Source organism: Danio rerio, chromosome 7 (genome assembly GCF_049306965.1).
Source record: "Danio rerio strain Tuebingen ecotype United States chromosome 7, GRCz12tu, whole genome shotgun sequence".
Lineage (NCBI taxonomy): Eukaryota > Metazoa > Chordata > Actinopteri > Cypriniformes > Danionidae > Danio > Danio rerio.
Window position 1 is genome coordinate 40,846,326 of NC_133182.1, and position 18,136 is coordinate 40,864,461.

At 36.1% G+C, this 18,136-nt stretch overlaps 1 protein-coding gene across 3 annotated transcripts in view; it reads left to right on the forward strand.

Annotated features, from left to right (window-relative positions):
• The window catches only part of ptprn2 (protein tyrosine phosphatase receptor type N2), a 283,469-nt gene extending 274,356 nt beyond the window's left edge, over positions 1-9,113 (forward strand). For 2 of the 3 annotated variants that reach the window (XM_021477405.3, XM_073906198.1), the window contains 2 exons: positions 885-958; positions 8,250-9,113. In XM_021477405.3, the coding sequence (XP_021333080.2) occupies positions 885-958; positions 8,250-8,321 (146 nt within the window). In that variant the 3' untranslated portion in view covers positions 8,322-9,113. 3 annotated transcript variants of the gene reach the window in all.
• The last annotated feature ends 9,023 nt before the right edge of the window (positions 9,114-18,136 follow it).

Genomic DNA, 18,136 nt, shown 5'->3' on the forward strand with positions numbered 1-18,136 from the left:
TGGTTCAGTCAGTGGTGCTGTTGTTCAATTGTCTGGACCAGGACAACAGCTCTGCATGAGTGTTACAATTGTGGAAGCTGTGTGCTGATTCGGTGTGTGAGCTTGTTGGCATTAAACACCATCACAGACTCTATTAGAAGATCAATCACACAAAAATGAAAATGTACTAACCATTTACTAACCTACAAGTAGTTTCAAACCATTATGAGTTTCTTTTTTATGTTGAACATAAAGATTTTAATCATTTTGGAGTTTTGAAAAACTCCAACGGCAGTCAGTGGCTACTGGTTTCAGACATTCTTTAAAATATCTTAATTTTTGTTCAACAAAAGAAAGAAACACAAGCAGGTTTGGGACATGTAGATTTTGAGTCAATGATGGCAGAGTTTTCTTCATTGGGTGAACTATCCCTTCGATGCAACATATTGTGCATCTTAGAAAATGATCTGCTGCCCTTGGCTAAATCTGCCTAGTCAATTTTGTTATCTGACCAAAAATCTTAGCAACGCTGTTTTATTCATATCCAAAAATGTTATGTAAAACTGCTGATTCAGTCTAAAATGTTTGAGTTCACAAAAGATCAGATCAGATAAAAGCTTTCATTGTAGATGTGTACTGATTTTTTTTATATAATTTACAGACCTGTTCACTTCTACTATTGTATTTATTTTTTAAAAACAACTTATTTTTTCAAGAATAACCCATGAAATGTTGTTTTTGGTCTTTTCCATCACTTTAATATGAGATAAAATGAGGTAAAACATTGGTCCAACACTGTAAAGGGAATGTAATTTCACAGAAAAAGAGTAAGGGCTGGAGAGAGTCGAAGATGATCTATGATTATGTGAAGTGCTTTGAACTCATGTTATGTGGCTCTGTTTCAGGTGCTAAAGAGATTGATATTGCTGCTACGCTGGAGCACCTGAGAGATCAGAGATCAGGCATGGTGCAGACCAAGGTAAGATCTCATGTCAAAATTTCTGTTTAAAGAACACTGCAGGATTACGGATGATCAGGGTCTCTCCTAAAGATTTTGTTCTGTAGTCAGAAAAAAATGAAATATATATAAATAGGATTTTGAAGTATAAGAAAAATATTATTTTAATTAAATGTTAGAAATTATAAAATATTTGTTTTATAAGAAAACAAAAAATCTACATTTAAAATTCCGAAACCCTTAGTGACACGTGAATGTTAAAAGAACTGCAGCCAGCAATGCATATGCATACAGGAGACTGAATGTGATTCAATTGCTGGAAATACTCATAATACTCTTCCTTTTCATCCTTGGATTAGAATTTTTGATTAGTTACAGAACTGATTAAAAAATCTAAATGCCACACTGTTGAGAGTGATGTTTAGATATAAAATAGATGTTTAGATATAAAATATGTGCTGCACTCTGTCCTCTCATAAACATTCAAGAAAAATGACCGTGGTAAGATAACTGGCATTTTTCATGAAAGTATCCAATCATGGTGAAATGAATATGTTTGCAGAAGCTTTGCAGTTCAACAGCCATTATGTCGACAGATGAGGTAATTAAAAATGATGTTAGGATCGTTTTATTATGTATTTAGGACCATACTACAGATTTGGCCATGTGGAACAATAGTTGTTAATACACTGTAAAATGTAATTACACTTGACTTTAAAAAGTGAGTAACCCCATTGTAACTTGGAACCATTAAGTTGACTTATTTTTTTAAGAATCATTCGCTAATTTATTTACTTAAAGAGCCCCTATTATGCATTTTAAAAGGTGACATTTTGGTTCTGGGGTTTCCAACATCAGGTTGATATGCATGCTAAGGTCAAAAACCCTTTCAATGTCTTCACAAAACAGTCTAATAAGTATCTATTTTTACCTAATTATCCCAACCACTCGCAAAAGCACGATAAAGCACGATATGTGAATATAAAGAGTAAACTAGATACAGTACAAGTAAATACATAATTTGCAAACTAGAGAAAACAAAGAAGCAACTATTTTAATCACACTTACTTACACTTGTAAAATGTAGAAAGGAACTGATCCATGAACTGTGTACTGTAAAGTTCCTCTAAAGCTCTGACAAAGTCCCATACATTGGTGCTTTCCAACCTTTTTTGCCTGAGACCCCCTTTTCCCTTGGAAAATATGTAAGTTTGCAGTAATGATGACAAAAAAATTTTGTTTTTTTAAACAAACGGTATGTTTATTACTATATCTAGATATGTTTATGCACAAAAAATAGCCTAATGTAAAATATAAAGCAAAGCATCAGTAGCCCATTTGGAACTGAAAAAAACTTAAGTCTTTGGACTTTAAATTGGCCCTATTTGAAATTTAATAACATAATAATCAGTATTCACACTGCTGTATAAGCAAAAAAAAATTATATAGGCTATTACAATTTAATACTTGCATGTTATTTGTTGTGGCCATCAACCGTTTTCTCAGAGGATGACAAGCTGATAAAACATTGATATCGCTCTGATACAAGTTTTATTTATGGAGAAAAGTACAAACCACTGCAGTTTTTGTGTTCTGTTTGTCTGAGAAAATTAGTCTTACCGAAATGTAAATATTCCATACAAGCTGAAGCTGATTGGTCAATTCTTTTCACGTGACTTGCGGTGCGCTTACGGCCCAGGGTTCATTGGTGTGAGCGCGTCACGCCGCTTGTGCGCTCATGCCACGCACCTCCATTGGAAAGAACAAACTTGTGCAAACTCTAGTTGCTAGCTGCTTGTGGGTTCAATTTGGTCACTCAAGTGACAGAGATGTAAGCAAGAGAATATGGTAATTTTTCAAAATAAAAGACTTTTCAAAATAAAAGATCGTAATTAATGATTTCTTGTGTGGCCCAGTACCAATTGATCCACGGACCGGTGGTTGAGGACCACTGAGGTAGGGGATAAAATAAACTCAGGCAACATGATCATTCTCCTTATTGCCCACTGCTAAGAATTTTTTTAAATATGACACGACCCCCCACAAATCTCGCTGAGGCACCCTTTTGGGCCCTTTTTCTGATCCTACCTTTAACAAACAGTGATAAATCCCCTGTTGTAAGCATGTAGATTGCTGTAGCACTTGTCAGAAAAATGACGAGAACACAGCACAAGGTTGGGGCTATAATTCATAGGTATTTTTCGCAAAAAAAAAACTTCAACCACTGACTCTCACAGCCTTATCTTTGGGTAGGGAAAATAGCACTAATTTTCCCTCACACTTCAGAGCACAGCGTCTTCGTGGCATAATTCAACCTGGATCTGCTACAGTGTTTGTCTTCTTTTTTTCTTTCTCCTGTGTTTGTTTTTCTGGGTCTGCATGTGCAACTAATGGGCGGGGCTTGAGTTCCATATCGACATCACTCCAACATGGCTAAAGATTTGTTACCCCAACGATTCATTTAAAGAGCCCATATTATGGGTTTTTGAAAATTCCCCTCCATGTAGTGTGTAACACAGCTCTAAGTGAAGCGAAGTATCCAGCTAAGGCTTAAATCTGTAAGAATACAGTGTTTAAAACGGTTGATTCATCTATAAAAGAGTCGACTCATAGTGCTTCAAACGAGTCGCCTTGATACCGACTCATTAGGTGTTTCGCCATGACGTACGAACGAAACCAAGTTATTCACGTGCACGCGCAAACCCGGGAGATTTCAAACCTGAGGCCCCGCCCTCTGACGCAGAAACCCAGACACACACCCACAAACACACGCACACCCACAAACACACGCACACAAACATGCCGGTCGATTGAAGTCACACTGCAGATGGATATATTGAGTCTCTACCCAAAGATGAAACCTCAGCATTATAACCAAGCAGTTGGAAACTACTGGAAGCTACATGCTACAAAGAATACTTCATCTGAGTTTGTTAAAGGAAGGATCAGTAAAGAGTAACTGATGGACGTCAGGATGGGTTTCTTCCATTTCTCAAGTGTAAGTACGTGCGATTAAAGTTGTTGCCTCGTTGACTCTAGCTTGCAAATGTATTTAGTTGTGATTTGTTACTTGTAACCGCGTGTACTGTATCAGGTTAACTGGATATTTGATCTTATCGCGTGCAAAGTCACGTTAAAAACGCGACGCGTGCTGTTTGTTTATGGAGCTCCGTGCTAGAGTTCTGCTCCCGCGATTTATTCGGAAATTTATTCCCGCGCCGCAGAAATCTGGCGCGGGGACAGCCGCGGGAATAAATTTCCGAATAAATCGCGGGAGCGGTCGGTAACGGGTTTAATTTGGGACGGGAGCGGGCTGTCTAGCAATATCACGGATATTGCTATGCGAATTAGAAAGAGAGAGTCTGCGTGGTGCTTGTGTGTGTGTTAGTGCGCACGCGCGTGTATGAGAGAGAGAGAGAGAGAGAGAGAGAGAACGAACGAACGAACGACAGCTTGGCTGTCTGGACTGTATACTGGGTGATTTTTGGTTGTGTTCTCCGCTCTAGCGGGACCGGGCGCGGCGGGCAGAAAACGGAGCGGGTTCTCAGGCTAAAACCTGGCGGGTGCGGGCGGAAGCGGGAGCGTTGTCATCCGGAGGTGTGTGTGTGTTTTTGTGTGTGTGTGGTATGGCGAGTACACGACTGTCTCCTTCGTTCGGTTATCCGTGGCACTATCCACTCGCCATAGTGTGGCAGCTAAAATCCACGTCTATACTATCGAGCGTGTATGAACTGTGATTACTTTTTAAATTGCTGATTAGCTATTGGCCATTTCCCTCTCTGACTGAAGGCAGTCGACCAATCGCGACAGACTGTCATCGGTCCAATCAGCGCAGATTAGCTCCGCGCTAAGGAGGGGTTTGGGAACAAATGAATCACTGGACGATTCATACAGGAGTCGCTGGGATAATTAGGTAAAAATAAATGCAGATTATAAGACCATGAAAGTGTTTTTTGACCTTGCATGCATATTAGACTGTTGTTGGAGACCCTTACAACCAGGATATGACCCTATTTCATGTATAATATGGGCTCTTTAAACCATTTTGAAAAACCCATTCTTAAGGCTCTTTAGTTTTATTTTACTTTATTTTCAAGTAAAGTCAAATAATTTTAAAACAATGTGTTTACTCACTTTTTTGAGTAAAGCTTTTTACAGTGGGCCTTTATGTGCATTAAACACTGAAATTACATACAGAATCGTTCTTTTGGTATAATCTTAAACATTAAGCATTCATTTCTTGTGTCAGAAAAGAGGATCTTGTGCTTAAAAGTTACATTCTTGTCACATTCTTGTCAACCTGCCTAAAATGTCCCAAATGCTTTATATAAATAAAATGTCAACAGCCTTTCACAGACAACATAGGATGTTTCTTTATAATCTGTTACCACATTGGCAAAAAAGAAAACTATTAATACATGAACATTTGCACACAAAGCATTGCTATTACTTGTTTAATGTAACACCATAGTAACCTCATCAAGAAGGAACAGTTCAGTCAGTTGTCCCATTAGAGCTTTACACCTGCACAAATCCTCCTGATGCTGTATGTCCTGTACAATACGACTCTAACCACACTGCTACAATTAACATCGATTTGTAATCTAAAACCACATAGTCAATACAGCGCCAAAAGCCAGGCTCAGAAAATTAACTTGTAATTGATCACTTCTACCATGACAAATACGTCCTGTTGATGCCGCAAGCTACATTTTGAACACCAGCCATAAGGGTTTACAAAGTCTCCAGCTTTACAGTATCAATATGGTTCATTTCTTTGTGTAAACTATGCTAAAGAAACATATATTAAGCTTATTCCTGTTATGAGATAACAAGATGAGTAAATGACAGTCTCCTCCTCAGAGTCATGCTGAATTACATTAGCTGCTGTTTATGGAAGATAAGGACCTGACTACTACACCTGTTTAGCGGCTGTTAATAGATATTAAAGCTCTGTGGTTGTGTTGAAAAGGTAGCTTTCGGTTTATGAGTATATTTGGAGTTCTGACATAATCTGTTCATTTTTAATGTATTTGGGTTTGTGAATGATATTTTGGAGCCATCAACCTACTTTACAGAATAATCAGCTGTCTATTTTTTGCTCATATATCATTGTGTTTGAAAAATTCACAGCATTTAGATGAATTCCAGACCCTTTTTTTAGCAGACAGTAAATTTCGATGGGTTTGATGAGCTATCAAATAGTTAAATATGTATCAATCAAAATATATGATGGGAGAAAAAATTTGTTTATTAAGCTAGTCTGCAATTTGTGATAGTATGTTTCTGACTCAGTGATATCCATATATAAACTGAACAATCTAAACTAATGATTGCTTTTGTGCAAGTTTAGATTAGCTGTTTTATCTTAACCATGAAATGTTTCACTGGAAAGAGAATTAATGCATTAATTTCATTCATTATTTGTCCTTAAAGTATCATTCACCCAGAAATTTAAAAACCCTTATGGGATTCTTTATTTTTTCTGTTAAAGAATGTCTGAAGAATGTTGGAAACTGGTAGATATCAACTTCCATAGTAAGGAGAAAAATGCTATGGAAGTCAATTTTCAACATTCTTCTAAATATCTTCTCCCAAATATCTGTTTTGTTTAACAGAAGAAAAAATTCCAGCTGTGGTTAGTGTACATTTTAATTTTTGAGTGAACTATACCTTTAAGCCCTGTTGTTCTCAAGTTGATTTGTTTGTTAAATCTGCTAATTTCTGCTCTGTATAGTACAGTAATTGCCTTCCTCATTGTACTGGCCTGCTCAGTCAATACTTGAGCTCTACGCTGCTCAAAGGCAACATATGTCCAAAGGAAGCCTCTCGCCCTCCTTGTTCACAACATTCTCAAAGCAGGAACTGGTGTGTGAAATTGGTCTGCCTGCTAAAATCCACTCTGCCACTTCATTCCTGGCCCAGAAAAGGAATGTTTTGTACTTTAGCGGCTACATGAGCTCTCCGGCTTTTGTTTACGCTGGAAGAGAACCTCATAAACAGCTTGACTGATCTGATAAATATCCACAGCCATACTTCATCAAGTCTGGAGTACATTAAGGCATTAATGTGACACCATCTAGTGGCAAAATGCGCACATTTACACATCCACTTGACAGTTGCCTTTTTCTTTCCAAGTCATCTCATAAATGATTCTAAATTAGATTTTTTAAAATTAGTAAATCTATTTATTGCACGCTTTAAAAAAAAATCAACACAAATTTGGGTGAAATAAGAACAAACTCAACCATTTAGTTACATTTAGGTTGAACGGTAATAAGTGTGAATTCTTAAAGATTTATACATCACATTAAAGCTGAATAAATATCCTTACCATTGATGTATGGTTGGTTAATGTAATTAGTTGACAATCTGGAATCTGGAAGTAAAAATATATAAAGCTAAATATTGAACAAGTTTAATTTAAAGATAAATTAGAGTATTAAATTCTTGGCAGTGCACATTACAAACAAAAAATAATTTTTTTTTTACATATTTGTGGTATAAAATGTTCTAAATATCTTCTTGAAAGATTATCTGTAATGGTTTTTGGCACAAACAATTTGACTGATTGATATTCACCTTCAATTTATATTAGTTTTGCCAAAAAAAAAATTTATGTAACATAAATCTGAGTTTGCAGTCCATGTTTACAGATCCTAGAGTTAGGTTTTGCCCAAATTTTATCCCAAATCTGTGTTTAAAGACTAGGGTTCATTTTGCAAGCTTTGTAGCAGAATCACTATGAACTGAAGTAATAAAACTGTATATGTATTCACACTTTTTGGCTTTTTACTGGCCTCACAAACCTTTACCTTGACTTTAAACTACCTGCTTTTTTAAAGACTAAATTATGGTGGTTGAAAAGACTGAAAAGTGCATATAAAGTTAATTCAGGAGGGATTTGTATCCGTTTCTTGTTTTGTGAAGCTCTGCATCTGACTTAACGCCCACTTCAGCCTGGTTTGTTGCATGGCCTGCAGTGGGAGGCTTGAGTTTCAAACGCTGGTTTTGAGGCTTGCTCTTCAGACAATGATCGATCTTCACATGCCGGCCCTCAGGGATGAGAAACTGTTTGAGTCATGGTTTGAACAGAGCACGTTGAGTCACATTTTCTCTGCAGCTTTAAATACAAATGCAGCGTACACAAACATTTTAAATGTACTTTTCAACAAGTTATTACATCTGACTGTTGTTGGACTGAAGTCCACTTTTCTCTAGTCTACAAAATGTACCACTGGTGTCTGTTGTGCTTGGTGTGGAATGGTTTTTCAGCTGCGTAGCTGAGCTTCTTCTACTTTTCTGTCTTCAGGATCAATTTGAGTTCGCACTGACGGCTGTAGCAGAAGAGGTGAACGCCATCCTGAAAGCTCTGCCTCAGTGAAGGAAACTTTCACAAACACTTCCAACCAGTCTTCTTCCTATCTTTTCTGTGTAACTTTGGATAAATATGAAAATTGACACTATTTCAGGCTCTTTCCAGACTGTATTGCATAAGACGTTTCTTTGTACTTTGTGTAAAGTTCTATAGCATTGAAATAAATGTTAGAACGATATTCAACTACTGTATAGCCAACTAGGCATGCAATCATATTTGCAGATTAAATTGGTGTTTACATAGTTGTGCATCTGAAATATCTGAAACGTGTTTGTGTGAAGCAGATGTGATTTTAGCGGTGTTGTATTACACTGTATTAGTCCACTGCAGTTATATTATTATACAATGAGATCATGTGACTGACCTTTACAGTTATGGATGAGCAATATTAATGCAACTATGAGAAACTTTATTTTACAGTCTCTTTGTTATGTGAATTTAACTAACCCTAAACCCTGCTCCTATAACACTAACCCTTTTGTAAGTGCTTAATGAATGACTCAGAACATAAATGTGTAATAAAACTGTAACAAGGAGACCTTAAGATAAAGTTTACCCCAGCATATTACGGTTTTCCAGTTGTGCTTTCCTTGGACTCAACCTTTGTTGTTGTGATATATCGTTTCTGTCAACTAACAAACAGATTGTATTAGATATAAATATATTATATTATAATTGATTATACGTACAGAATGAACCATGTGATTTAAAATGGTCTGCCAAAATGTAATTGTATATATTATTTTTGTGTGTGCAGTATAAAAGTAACATAATAAATCTCATAATGCTGTAACACAAGTGCATTTCTAAATCATTTTGTGCATAGAAAATGAAAAAGATTTTGGTCACACTTTACAACAAGGTTTCATTAGTTAATTTTAGTTGATTTATACTAATGATGGACAGTTCCTGTACTCAGTGGTGTAAAGTAACACATTACAAATACTCAAACTACTGTAATTGAGTAGTTTTTCTCAGAAATTGTAATTTACTAAGTAGATTAAAAAATGTGTACTTGTGCTTTTCCTTGAGTATATTCTTAGTGCTGTATCTGTACTTTTACTCCACTACTTTCCTCCAACTTGCAGTCCCTACTCTATTTTTTCTTGTGGAGATTAGAAAAATCAGTCCTGTGATTCCTGTCTAATCAAATCACACAAAGAAATCCTACCATAATGAACTACTTCAAGACATGGCCGATTTATAATTGCAGTAAACTGTTTGGAAGCATTAAAAGTGTCCAAGTAGATGTCCAAATTATTTACACGCATTGACCCAGAGACTGTTTAGATGTATATCACTGATGAGAAGATCACAGATGTTTACTGTATGATGACCGAAATGGCCTTAAACACACAGCAGGCACAAAACGTCAACATGACATCAGATTGAAGTTGTACCCCAATGTCGTGGGGACATTGCATTTTGTTTAAAAATGAAAATCGGGCTGACGTCAGAACACAATGTCAGGCCAACGACGTCAATGTCCAATGTCTAACCTAAAAACAACCAAATATCAACGTCATTTGATATTGTTATTGGACATTAAAATAACATTGTCCGTAGACTCTGGCTAGACATTAAATTTTAGTCACCTGATGCCACAACCTAAATCCAACCTTATATTACCATCTTATGGTGTTGTGTGCCTGCTGGGCAAAACTACATGCACTACAGAATGTAACGTTTACACACATCCACAAATTAGATGTTAATGCATCAGCTTTTTACTGTGTAACACTCACTACTCATGAGTACTTTTAAAAGGGCTCCTTTTCACTCATACTTTGAGTAATATTTACAACAGATACTTTTACTAGTTACACAACCTTTTTGGGCAAGTAATGGTACTTTTACTTACAGCAAGTATGATTTTTCAGTACTCTTTCCACCACTAATTGTACTGCATTTCTTAAGCATAGTTCAGCCTTTACTAATGGATTATTAAAATCCCAATTCATGCTGGTTAACATTAATGCATTTTGCTGTGAACTAACAATGGACAACTTCATTTCCATTAACTAACATTAGCAAAGATGAATAAATACCGTAATAAATGCATTGTTCATTGTTAATTCGTGTTAGTAAATACAGTATAAAAATACAGATAAAGAACTATACTTATAGTAAATACAGGACTAAACTTTACTATGAGATAGTATCACTTACATATATATTTTATATCTAAATATAAATATGCACAGTAGTTCACACATTTAAATTGTCAAAACAAACAATTATTTTGGATGTGATTAATCACGTTTATTTATTTATTTATTTATTTATTTATTTATTTATTTATTTATTTATTTATTTATTTATTTATTTATTTATTGCCCATGACATGTAGCATTATTTATTTATTTATTTATTTATTTATTTATTTATTTATTTATTGCCCATGACATGTAGCATTATTTATTTATTTATTTATTTATTTATTTATTTATTTATTTATTTATTTATTTTTGTTAGCTTCACTCATCCTTGCACAAATAATAATTGCTTCTGGACAAATAATACAAATGTATCATCCTCACAATAATTTAACAGGCTTTTCACATATAGGTGCAAACATACATATCGGCAGCTCTGTCTGCAGTGCTATTATTGACAGCACTCATGATGACGTCTATGTGGCTTCCTGCTATTTCTGTATGTTGATTTGCATGCGATTTGCATATGTATCTGTCGTTTAACCTGCGTCTTATCAGTGTGCAGCCAATCTGAATGTAAGGGGAGAATGCTAATCATCTTATGAATAACTATATGCTAACCGTAATTGTGCATGTTTAATTGGTCGTCATCAGAGGGATACAAGTTTATTAGAAAAAAAATTACGGATGGTAATTGCTTCCTGCAGCAACTAGAGTATTATGCAGGATTGTGATATGCTGTCATCTCCTGTTCAGGGAATTGCTATTTTTCCTGGTATCGTTCAGCACTGCTAACATGATTAATTATTGCGTTTGGCGACAACTAGTTTAACGCGAGCTGATTTTTTAATTAACTTAGTTTCTCTACCGTTCGTTTTAAAATTCATCCATTTTGATTGTCCCTGATAATTTGCATTGTGATTATTCGCGTCTGTTCCTGGTTGCTTAAATCAGAATGTCATTATCCATTTTCTTTTCACTCTCACAGGACGATATCTCAGTTTTACCCCCACAACGTCTGTGTCAAAGAGAGGTATTACCGTTAGTACTATTAGTTCAAAAATTATTACATTTCATTACATCCACTGACACACCAGCTTTGCATCTTTTCCATGAAATTGTCAGACCTCAGGTGACCTTAAAGTCTGCAAAACTTAGTTTGCAACTCAAAAGTTAATGTTAGATGAGTTCAAAGAATTCAAACTCGGTGTCCTTAAAGTTACGTAATAAAAACACAATCAGACTAAAAGATGAGCATTGCCAAATTGATCAAGCAGCAGCAGAAATGCAGTTTTATGGAATATATTAAGAGCAGACAGATGAAAACAGCTTTCTAATTGGTTTAGCGAGATAAAATGAGTACATGAGCATTTGACTGTTGGTGATCATGAATGACCTTGGCTGCTTCTGCACTGCATTAGAGCTGTACTTCTACCTGCCGCTGCATTAGTGGATAAAAAGACAGAACGCCCACACTTACAGACACAGTGCTTCAAATGACTAATCACTTCTCATCTGAAATACCTTTAAAGTACGTAATGCAGAACGCAACATTAAATATGGCTGAAGGGAGATATACACTCGTGACAGAAGGCTGAAGTTAAAATGTTGTGAGGAACTGTTGAAAAGTGTTTATTACAGATGTGAGCATTCCAATTAAGCATTACTTAATTGGTAAACATTGGTTCATTTTGAAAATGTAGCCCTACATAGATTTCTGGAGATCATGAATCATGTGGTCAAAAGTACAAATCGCTGCATTTCATTTTTTAAATTAACGCTATGGGGCAGTATGACGGCATTCCTTTTTGCACTTACCAGCTGACGGCATCTTTGTACGGCTCGCTATGAAAGTCGGTGGATTTGAGGTTCAGAGAGGAGATGACCACAACGACGGGGTTAGAGTCTGGTGAAGAATGGTTCCAGAAAGCAGGTAAGAGAAAAACAGAATCCAAAAAAATAAAATAAACAAGTAAATGCAGGGTGAGAATGTGGCAAAACATAATAAAAATGAGGCAGGGCTTTTGTTTTTCTGGATTATTTTTTAAATTTGTATAGGTTGGGTTTAGGGAAGGGAGTGGTCAGGTCAATTAATGCTTTTGAAAACACTATTGATTGGGTTTAGGGAAGGAGGAGGATGGGTCAGTCGATCAGTCAGTCAGTCATTCTGTCAGTCAAACAGTCAGTCGACAGTGGCCTCTGGTGGATTTGCGCGAGAACAAATGGCACTCGTGAGAGAAATTTGTTGAACAGTGGCTCAGTGGTTAGCACGTTGTGGCCACCCCTAAGAAATAATAGACTAAGCCAAAGAAAAATTAATGAATGAATGATTTAACTTCAGTTCAGTTTCTGCATACTTTAGCCAGCTCTCACATTGAAAATGACTATTTTTGTCAATTTCTGCAGTGAACAAAGGCAATGTATTTTAGGGTATTTAAAGAAAACTGATATATTAAACAGATATATTTATCAAAATAATATTTTAGTCACCAATATTTATAAATTGAATGATAATACAATTAAATTCAGGAAAAATATTGCATTACATTTTTTTTTTTTTTTTTAGCTTCTCTTGATATTTCCTCTTTTTTAGGTTCGTATTTAATATTTTTCTATAACATAAATTTTGGTGTACTAGTTATTTTATTAGATAAGCTCCAGATTTGGCTTCAATACTAACTAATCTAATGTATATGCACAAATATAATACTGTATAACTTCTTATTAAAAGGTGAATATAATTTAATATATGAATTTAAAAAGATAGATGTGTAAGAGGTGTACTTACATATTCTGAGCAGTGCTGTAACTAATATGCTTGATAAACACTACAGTACTTGCTATAAATGAATCTAGTATTTTTCATGTGGGCCGCCGTGGTCACTGTGTCTCATGTGTAAGGATTCCCACATTATTCTCATATATCACTTACCGATGAGAAGAAGGTGAGATTTCCCAGCTCAGATTTTTACACAGAGAAAGGACTGAAAGTTTAGAAGTCCTCAAGAGTATGACTCAATCAGCGCCCTGTAGTGAAGCTCACTTAGAAACCCAATTATCTTTCCATATTATGCCCGAGTCTCCACTGACAATCACTGGCCCAGAATCCCAGCTCTTTAAGAGGACCCGTTTCAATAGGAGATTCCCTTCAATAGCACTTCAAACTCAGTTCCAATCCAGCTCATAATCATGTCTTTGCAGCAGTTACTCTCCTAAGAAACAGGCTCAATCCAAAAAAAAAGAAAGAAAGAAAGAAAGATGACAAAGAGGAGTTTGTTTAAAAGCAGCTTGTGTTTACTCTAAACTCAAAGTATATTAAAGCATGTTTCTACCAAGAGATAATTAATCAATCAACCAATAAAGGTGATGTTGACATTTTCTTTAAAATTCGATTAAATTTCATAATTTGTTATAAGTATGGATTTTTTAAGCAAAGTTTTAAGTATACTTAATGTTGTAATATCAGTGGATTAAACTAACTTTGACCAAAACAATACTGCAAGTGAATAAGTAGGGAATAGTCATAATTGCAAGTTGTACAGTATACCTACAAGATATATATATATCTTATTTACGGAAACAAGTGTCAGCCACGCTAAACTCTCAAGCAGACAGAAATATGCATATGGACCCTTTTCACTGTTATGGCGTGTTTAACAGTCATTATAATCCTTAATCTATATATACAGTGGGACAGAATTATTAGCCCCTCTTTTTTCTTTTTTAAATATTTCACAAATGATGTTTAACAGAGAAAGGACATTCTATATATATAGATTTATATTTATATATATAAAATGTTTGTTGTATTCTCCCAGGTTGTTGACGGTTCATTCTGCTGTGGCAAACCCTGATTAATGAAGGGATTAAACTGAAAAGAAAATGATTGAATTAATGAATGTACTCTCCCTTTCACTGCGCTATAAGTTTACCCAACTATGACAACTTCTACTGAGAAACCCTAAAAGGTGAAAAGGATCTATTAGCGTGGAAAACAAAAATGCATTCAGCCTAACACAGCAGAGAGATCTAACTGGCTAAATTCAGTCAGTTTTTGTGGCTTAAAATTGAATGATGAATGATTTTGTGGTGATCTCTCTTCAAATTTACAGCAACATGTTTGCCATTGTGCCAGTTTATGTATTTATTTTTTACCTCAACATTTTTTGGTCTACACCATTAAAAAAAAAACGGAGAGAAACCAAGAGAGAAAATGGTTACCTCTTTTCTATATAAAGCCTACTACATCATATTTAATGCATGAATGACTCTAAACCAGGTATGGGCAAAGTCGGTCCTGGAAGACCGGTCTCCTGCAGTTTAGCTTCAAGCCTAATCAAACACACCTAAAGATTTCTAGTGATCTTGAAAACACTGATTCGCATTTTCAGGTGTGTTTGATTACTGTTGGAGCAAAACTCTGCAAGACACCGGCTCTACAGGAACGAGTTTACCCATGCCTGCTCTTAACAATACAAAACACGTAAAATGTGACATTTTAAGCAGTCAATACAATGAATGTAACTTTAAATAGGCTTTGGCTGAATGCAAGTTACAATGATCACAAAAAAGCAGGTCACACACATCTAAAGGAGAAATGCATTGATGTGCCGTTTTTATGACAACTCAAGTTATCTTATTTATTTATTTATTTATTTATTTTTGCTTAAAATTCAGTGATTGCAGAAATGCGAAATTCTAGAAGGACTGCCCAACATAGCAGCCTTTTTTTCTATTCAAATAAATTATAGGAATTCAGATATCTAGTCAGGGAAAATCAGAGAAAAGTTTAAAAATAAATTTGGTTTAGAGTGGGAACCCTGTGTATACCCCCCATCCCCAACCGCCCCCCATCCCCCACCCCCAAAATATTAACTTTTGCATACTATTATATACACAAGAGGTTTTTAAAAACAACCCAGCCAAATAGCTTTAATGAATTGTCTTTTAACAGGTAATCATAATATCAGCACAGTCATTATGAGAAAGTAATGCACACCCATAGTGCACTCCACATCTTGGCCCCACCACCATCTCAGCTGGGCTTTGTCGTCTAATAATTGAATGGCCCATCATCAGCTATTCTTAACATGGATTTGTGCTGCTGACGTCTGATTATGCACTAATATTAATCCATATTAAGCTCAAAATCTCTATTTTTGATAGCTATACCTTTCCAGAGTGCAGTGTTTTTGGCAGCTGTGACAGCTTTACAGGCTAACTACTGTTCATGAAAGCGCTTTTATAGTATAATATATATGGATTTACAATAATTTAGGCTTTATCGTGAACACTTAAAGCAGATGTAATTACTGTTAAAAGCACTACAGTCCTGACCACTTTTTAAGACAAAATTACACCTATGGTATAGCAGCTATAACAGCTCCAGCAATGGCCAGCCAGCTGTGCATTTGGGTTGGAGTGATTGCTCAGATTGACAGCTCTTGCTTTTATACATTCACCACAAAATAAACACACAAATGGAAGACTTTCACCCATCCATCAGGATACTACTACTTCTTGATACTTTGTTTATTATTCTGGGTTTTTTCTTGCCAACCTAGACCCTTATGTAACCTTTTGCACCCATGACATTATTAACTTCTTGCCCACTTGATCTTGACAGTGCATTTGTTCAAACTACACACATGTCCTTTGTCAGACTGATTAATAACACGTCCATTTGATCGATTTGTAAATGAATACAGTATTTCACCCAAAATGAAAATTTACAGTTGATTTACTCAACCTCAGACCAGAAGATGTAGTTTAGTTTTTCAGTAGAAACATAAAATATTTTAAACTGAATGTGTGGTTCTTGCATAATTCATAAACTGCAAGTCAATGGTCACCCTTTTTTTAGATTAGACATGAACACATAAACGATTCCAGATCAATCCCTGTGGCTCCTGATGGTACACAGAGGTCTTGTAAACCAAAAGGATCAGTCTATGCTAGAAACTGTACATTATTTACAAAATCATTAGCTTTAATCCACACCCTGAGCAAACAGTTCTCTGTGCATGATAATTTTAAGTGTTGTAAATGTACATTCCAATGTTTTTTGCTCTCACTCATAGTGAAGAATGACAGTGAGTTTGGAATGTCTCCTCATATTTATACCCCTGTCAAACAGGGTCATTGAACAATTTGATCTTACTTGTCACCTGGGAATCAATGGAAATATTCTTCAAAAATGTTTAGCTAATAGTAACTCACATGGATGCCACTAACTGTGGCACACAATTATTTAACAAAGATATTTGTTTATTTGACAAAACCAACCCAAATATGTATTTTGGACTACATTGTCTTGCAGATTTATTTTATTTTTTTACAAATCCACTAGAGGCCACAGGGTCCATTTTTAACAATCTCAAATATGTTACTGGGGCACATTTTCTCATACAGGCCATTTTCCATAAAGCCACTAGAAGCCACTGTGTACATTTGTGTGAATATTGATGTTCTTCTCTTGCACATCCGTGAAAGACGCCAGTCAGCTTGTTGTCATGCATAACATATCAGCTTGATATTGCCTGCCCCCCTCCCTCGCCCCCCCACCCCCATTGCCTTAACCCAACCAATATTGTTTTCAAAAGCAAACTATAACAGAAAAGCAATCACTTTTTGGGGGGTTCATTTTCCCTGAATCTGGGACCCTCCTTTGCCAGACTTGAACCCCGGTCCACTCCACATCCCGAGTCTGGTGTCATTACTAGTTAACATGCACATCATTCATGCCGGAAAAGGGCATAGGTTTTGACATTGGTGGACAGGTGAGTCCTGCAATACCCCCCCCCCCCCCCCCCACACACACACACACACACATTAAATGCAGCCCTATATACCCGTGAGCACATATTACTCAGTCCTTAAATATGTAAACCAGTGCACATTTACTCAATGAGCCAACGTTAGATAAAACTGTGCCATGTCTGCCATCGTTTGTTCTCATTCAGAACAGTTTTTTCTTAACATTTTTAATAAAATATTAAAAGTTTAATAAAAAAAGACGTGTTCACTGCTTAGCTTTACATTATAAATATTAACAAATGGCCAGGGGGATCTATCTGAAATGTTAGGCTGTATGAATAGCATTTTTTTCCAAATTAATATGCATATTTCTGATGAATATATCTTAAGGCACAGTAAAAAAAAAAACAACAACCAAACTCAATGGTCTTAAAGGTCTTTCAGAGGGTCTTTAAATAAGCAAAGCACTTCTCACTTTACCAGCAGCGTTTTCTTGAAAACAGGCTGCTTTTTAAAGTACCTGTTTGATCCATAGTTGTCGGCACAGGTAGTCAGTTTTACCCCCCCAAAAAAACAATGGCAAACCCTGGTGCTGTTTGGCTTGGGCGGCGTCCAGAAGAGGCATGTGGGATGTGATCCAGGTCTCGTTGAGACGGCTGACTGAAGCAGGGCTTGTTTTCTCCCATCTGAATGTGCTGGGCCGTAATGAGAGGGGAGCAGATTGCAGCAGCAGCAGCGTCTCATGTCTGGCCAAGACCCCTGCTTGCTTTGATCTCCTATAAAACACAAACAAGCTTTTTAAACATGGTGCTACAAGGCAGCGAATTTCACCATGTTCTCCACTCCAGTGGACCTGTGAATAGAGGAAACGTAAATAGGAGTTTACCCACACACACACACACACATGCA